The sequence below is a fragment of the Lineus longissimus genome, chromosome 3, assembly GCF_910592395.1.
Source record: "Lineus longissimus chromosome 3, tnLinLong1.2, whole genome shotgun sequence".
NCBI lineage: Eukaryota > Metazoa > Nemertea > Pilidiophora > Heteronemertea > Lineidae > Lineus > Lineus longissimus.
In genome coordinates, this window is record NC_088310.1 from 2199904 (window position 1) to 2206839 (window position 6936).

Here is a 6936-nt window from a genome sequence, read left to right on the forward strand (position 1 = left end):
GGAAGTCTTTAGACGGAGGTGTCCTGGTTACAGATACCCTGCGTCTGGGAGTTAACACAGGCTCCTCGTCGTTTTGTATCGCTGTAACATCACCAACTGAATCCTTTTCATTGGTATTCAACACGATCAGGTGATTCGAATCATACTGTCCAAACCTCGGCGCTTCTGCAAACGAAGACTGTCGCTTAGACATGTTCGAATAATATCCGTTGAAACAGACGGGTTTGATGATGAACTATTTCAATTTGACGGTGTTTCTGCAAAGTATCCCTTTCACTTGAAATGCCTTGGTAATCCGTCCAAGTTCACCCAGATGGTCGCATGATATTTGAGATCATAAACAAACTCGTCTAATGGTCGCTCTCTCGTTAGTCACGGACCCAAGCATCTCAAAGAGAGGCCTAGCTAATATCAATTTCCAGTTCAGCAGGCCTGGTGTATAGAGCCCAAGACCATGGTCACTGCAGAACTGTTAATAAGCTTTTGAGAATGACAGTGTGGGGCATACAACAATAGCTAACACGCTAACGACTTGATAAAATAAGAAATGTGTTCAACGCCACTTGGGGCGTATCCTACTCTGAAGCAATCAGGCGATCTGCCTCAAGTTCCATATCATGAAGTCATGCTTTTAAATCTGATCGACAAGGCAACCATGCGAACCGATCTAGACAAATCATAAATGATATTGGCTCGTCGTCAGCTAGCTACTGATTGTCGTAGAGCCAGCTATCCAAGTTTGGTTGTACCGTAACACACCTCGAGATGCCACGTCTCAGTGTTCACTAACAAAACACCGACGGGGTCCACCTGTTTTCTTGCGTTCCCAAAACAATAAGGGGAGCACTAGAAATGGGAACACTCAGAAACATTGCACTGGTAGATGCAAGTATCTAGAGTCACACAGTGCTGGAGACATCGAAAAGAGAAAGGGATATTCTAAGCTCTGGGTTGGTTACCAGATGACATTTTACCGACGTCGAAACCGTCCTCGCGGTCTAAATGGATTGTTCTTTGTCGTCAACAATATGCCCAAGGTCTCATACGATCTCCAATACACATCCAGGCGCGCGATTACAACCGGATTACAACTGTCGATGTCGTTCATTCCTGTGATTCTCCCGAGGTTACTATCGATAAGAGCAGTTTCGTCCGCAGGTCATCGCGACACCCGTGTTAGTGAATTAAACCCGGGAACATCACGGCCTCTTGTCAGATATGAAACATTTCAGAGCCATCCTGGTTGCAGGTTGTCATGGAGATGAATTTATCGGAAACGCGCGAGTCAATTTGGTAGAATACGCTGGGAATGCAGGATTCACCCCTTGGGGACCTCCGGCTGGAATATGAGGGAGCAGTATTTGCGTCACCGGTACTAGCAACAACAGGAAATAGTTTTCTCACTTCTGATAGGGCAATTATGTATTTGACAAATGGCTGTTGAGACGCACGTTCCATTGACTTTGAGATGATAGGATTCAATCTTCAGCTATTCCTTTTCAATGGTAAAGAAGTGATGATTTGACTCGGGGCCCGTTCTTGGCGTTGTTTGGAGAATTCAGCGGCACAGGTACTCCACCCATTAGTAACTGATTTCTGAACAGGCGCCAAAGTGCTTATAATGGTGAATGTTTCCATCAACTGGGGCGGCAACCGGCCAGTTACAGTAACAATCTTCCATAAAGCAATCGAATTATTGGAAACGCTGATCTATAATTTGAGTCCGCCAGAACAGCTGACCGAGGGGACGAGTGGGAAATGATTTCTGTTATCCGATCAATCAAGATTGCTGGATGGTAACGTCTTGCGGTCAGACTGAGCGGGGGGGGGGGGGTCGTATTAAACTCCACGGCTTTCCTGGTCTGAAGTGGTAACATTCGGACGCAGAATCTTTGGGGGCACAGAATTTAACTGTGACAAAACGCAGATTTCGGATAAGAAGGTTTACGCATTATTTTAAACTTGATACCCTATATACATATACCGAGACGACATATTAGAGCGACTCAAGTAACGCATAAGGTGCAATTATTGCAGAAGATATAATCCACCGATATCAACAAGAAATATCGTGATGGAAAGATTTCGAGCGAGGTCTCATTCGGATCTGAGACCTCACTGTCCAATATTATGCGGTTTTTAGTCCATTTCCTAGAGCATTTTACAGTTAAGAACGAAATTAAGCCTAATGATAAATACTAAAACTGCAGCACCACTATTAAATAACGTCAGTCGTGTATATAGTGAAGGTTCGTTATCCTCTTACATGAATATTCACCATTGGAAGACTGTCTAAGTCATTATGCATGTTCTCAGATATCCATCGCTATGTCATTTTATCATTCGCACTCAATCAGAAAAAACACCAATGGTATATCATCGTTGGCTGAGCGCGAAATACCGATGCGGACATCCACAACGCATCCAAAGCAACGAAGATTTTAAAAAAATGGTAATGACGAACACGTGTCTTAGATTTTCCACCTGGATATTCTTATAGATCGGGCACTTAATACTCCAATGTACGAAAAACAGTGGTAGAACGCCCGTAGATCAGTCGTCAGGTTCGAGAACCTTATACTCCCTGATATTTATGCGATGATTGTTCTCCAAGTCGAACTTAAGACCACTATTTGGAATATTATTGTATACAAAGCCGGCGTATCCCTTATTTTCCTGGCTTCCCCTTCCTTGTATCACACCAACGGAGGGTACAACATACATGTAATACTCCGACTATAATCACGAACGTGGTCTCTTCACATTTCTCACACCAGAAGACAATTTAAAAAAAGATGCGGCCATCTTAGACTTTTTGATTTCAGCTATATTGACTTTTCCAATTATTTTATCCTGATCACTTTTCATCAGATATGTTTTGGCGTCATGATCGGAGACCCCGAGTTTTATTTTTATGTTACTATCATCTGCAGGTACCTCGAGTGATTCTGGTAATCGCACGACGTTCGCCGGCTCCGATTCGTTGACTGTGCAGTTCTTAGTCCAGGCTCTCTCAATGTCATCGGTTGTCACGTAATGACTAGTGATGACCTCTGACTGGTACTTACAGGGGTCAAAGTCCGCTTTCATGTTGTAGAAACCGGGGACGTTGACGAGTTTGTAACGTAGGCGTTTGATACAGAGAGCGACGTACACGTCCTCGAGATGGAAGAACGGGACATGAGGAGAAATCTTTACGACAGCTTTGGCAGTCTTGGTTGTCATTAGATAGGCAGTACCCGTACAGAATCCGGGGTAGGTTGCCCCTGGGTATGATATGTAGGAGGCGTACCACTTAGAACCCTTGTTCCTGTGTGGCCACCCCACCTCTAAACACATACCAGCAAGTGAATTTCTCAAGTCAAATTTCTTGGGAATTTCTAGAATCTTGGGAACAGATAGCCACATATCGTCGTCCGTTTTAAAGATGTATTTAGAATTTGAGCAATGGTTTGTGACCCATTTTAGACCCATCAGAGTCTTTATGGTTAAGTTCCGGTAGGAATCACGAAAGTTGCCTACAACAATGTCGTTGTATTGGACAGCCTCCTCGTGAAGAAAGTCATTCTTTAACTTGGTACCCTGGCGACCAAACAGAAAAACATGGCGGACATTAGCTGTGTTATTCCGAGTGATACTGGCCCAGGTTCTCCGAATCATATCGCGGTGTTTACGCCTCTCCTGCGTCGAAGTAATCATCAACAGCATGTCTATCCCCTGGCCGTCGCGAACGCGGCATATCTCGTTTGCATTGATGACAGGCTTGAACGGAAGTCTGAAACAGCTGACACAAGATTCCTTCCTGGGTTCACCCGCCCTCCCTCCGTAAATGGAAGCGCGGGGATCGTACACAGTCCGATTTGTGAACAGACGGTCGAAACTGAATATGGATACGGTCCGACCCCGGAGTAGCTGACTTCCGTTGATCACGTGACGGACCATGTAGAAGGTTGAGGCAAAGATGGTGAGTCCAGTCACCCCGATGGTGTAGTAAAGAAAACGAAGACTTGGGACATACATGGTTGTCACGGTTTATCCTTCTTCGGTCAAGATGTTAGATGTGGCATCAGTTCCTTATCACCGCAGTTTTTCTGAAAATACAGATTACAGAGATTGCAGTGACATTAAAATACCTTTGGTACCAATAATTTATTTGGATGCCTTGGTGTATCTTTTCGCCTCGGTCTGCAAGGGTAGGTTTCATGGAGACGGTGATCACCAAATCTGGACTGTGAGTACCCAAGACCAACAGCACCAATCTCGCACAACGCATGATGGTCTCAGACCTCGCATTTATATGATATGATCTGTTGAGCACGCCGAAGTGCTATTTCAGGGAGGATAGCATCGAGGAAGGGGTGAATAACAAAAGTGATACTAATTCTCACAAGGTTCACAAGGACAAGGAGTGGCATAGATGCCTGACGGAAGCATAGGCACTACCAACTACATTCATACTGTTGGCGTGGCTGCTCCGATCAGCTCCTCTTGTCGAAGTTTGAATATCTTAAATTTGGGTAGTCGGTGATGGGGTCGCAGCTTGCTGTCTGCCCTCCACAAACTACCCTCGAACCATTCGCCCTTTTTCTTCAAATATATGTAAATAGGTGGAGGCGATTGGCATACACGACCTCCCAATAAAACTGTCCCTTGTGTGCGGCACTGGCGCTGAAACTGTAATCGCACATTACCAATCGTTTCTAAGTTGCCTGGAAAATGCAATTGGGGCAACGTGACTACACCCAAAAGAGATTTCCACATGTATTGTGTCCACAATCAAACATTAATTTGAAACTTAATGACACATTAAAGGAGATCTGCAAGTACCAGTTCCGAAGTCGATGCGGAATAGGCGGACTTGTAACAGCTTTCTGCTCATCTTGCCAACATAAGGCAGTTACCATGGATACCGCGACTTCACCGTTCAGTGAACTCTCGCAGGACTCTAAGGGCGTGCAGCTGAAATTGATCCAGGAAAAAAATCGGCGGGCGCTCTGGATGACATGGAGTCTCCTTTAGGCAATGGCAGAAATCAATACATTTGTCTGTTACTTGGTTACCAACTGTACATACAGCAGTCTACACCCGCCTCTGGGATACCCATTGATGCTGGATGAGCTATTTGCAGTAACGGGGTGGTCCAATCAAGCTAATTCTGGGCTCGTGGTTGTCCAAGGGGTATATTGACTACATGTAACTGCTGATAACCTAGGCCTATATCTAATCGACTTCAGGGTAATTTGATTTCAACCCTCATGGTGGTGGTCTGACCATTGCTCCGAGTTCTGTGTTGAAATTTCCTCACCATGAATTCCATATTCTCAGAAGCCAAATAACAGTGACATGATATCAAACGGCTAAAACATCACAATGCCAAAAAAAGCTGACTAACAATATTTAGGTTACCATTGTCAACCATATTATTTATGGCGCTGTTCAGCTGATAACAATCGTATCTACAAATATGAAAATGGCTTCCATAAATATCTCAATGCTGCTGGTTGGGATAATTGGGAGGGATCGCCTGGAATCCATTGGCTTGTTCTGATTCGTTCAGCCTTCACGGTCATACAGTAGGCTAGTGATCTCATGTCGACTCCGAGGCCGGGTCCAGCTCTGATGTGACAAACACTGAGCGTCAGTTGCGAGCCTGCAACCCTCCACCTCACTCCTCGTCGTCTACCGGAGATGAAGAGGGAAGGTCAATATTTTTTTAGATTCGGCTTGATTTATACAAATTCGGGAATGGAAGTGCCTCTTATCAAAGGGGGAATACGAGGCAAGAGCTCGGGGTCAAATTGGTATAATGTTATACCTTGGAGTGTTAAGGTTGTACACGGGGGGGGGCAGATTTGCCAATGCTTGCAGCCGCCCAGCCCTAAGGCATGAATTCGAGAGGCGATGTTGGTCCTGAAGCAGCAAAGATGCTACCCGTGCATTGCTAACCTGTGTAGAGAACTAGCACGATTAAGCGTACTCCATACACCAATACATGTGTACGGAATAAAGTCTAACGTTCCGGTCTCACCAAGGCAACGAAACCAAAATCACCCGGGCAAAATCAGCGAACAAAAAATCCAAAAATCAAAACTTCATTCACCTTTCACGCTTGGCATGGCGCGGCTATAAGGTACGGTACGCAGAAACTGGGGGAGAATCACAAAGGATATGAAAGAACCTACCGTCGTCATCCTAGTTCTCCATCAGCTTATGATGCAGCGCAGCAGACGGTAGACGATGCTATCATAACACGTGACTCAGCTCTTCTTTCGGCCAACCTCGCCTCGTTTCTCGTCCCCGTTCCTGGCGGGCACTGTCTTGTCCTGTAATGCACACTGTGCAGTTAATCCTGGACCGACTACTATTTCATCAATGGAATCGCATTTGAGTATTGATGGAGAATTTAATTGTCGTCATGCGCACACGCGCAATTTGTCACGAGAAGGATAAAGAGACATTCAGGAGAGAATTTTCCGTCGGACAATTGGTATTTTTATTTAGGGAAATATTACCCAGCTGTCGGCTGCCCACTGGAAAGCACCTCCTCCTATAATTCAATAAGCTTTTGAATTTTTCACTTTTTGTGCAATTTGTTGATGGAAACTCTTTATGTAGAATAGGCGGAGACTGGGCAGCTGACAACTGGGTCCTTTATACCAACAGCCGTAGCAGAAAAATATTTTTAATATTTGTTAATCAACATTATAAAGGGCGTATAGTCCTACATCAGGGGCGCGCTATCAACCTTTTAAGTTCATGTACCAGCATCCTATGACTGTATAGATAGGCTGTATAAATCACTGACTAATCTAGGTTTGCATGGAACGCTCTACATCTCAACACGTATTCTATTAGCTATGAACCACAGAAATGACAGCCAGCCAAGAATGACGAAGACCGAGTGGCCAAGCAGTTCGAAAGTGGGCTGGTAGAATC

The 6936-nt window shown here is 44.8% G+C and overlaps 1 protein-coding gene across 1 annotated transcript; it reads right to left on the reverse strand.

Annotated features, from left to right (window-relative positions):
- Positions 1-1951: 1951 nt before the first annotated feature.
- Positions 1952-6309, reverse strand: LOC135484743 (beta-1,3-galactosyltransferase 1-like). The gene is made up of 2 exons (XM_064766412.1): positions 6183-6309; positions 1952-4091 (listed from the first exon to the last, which is right to left on the reverse strand). Exon 2 carries the CDS (start codon positions 4018-4020, stop codon positions 2743-2745), a length of 1278 nt encoding a protein of 425 aa, XP_064622482.1. The 5' UTR covers positions 4021-4091; positions 6183-6309; the 3' UTR covers positions 1952-2742.
- Positions 6310-6936: the final 627 nt, after the last annotated feature.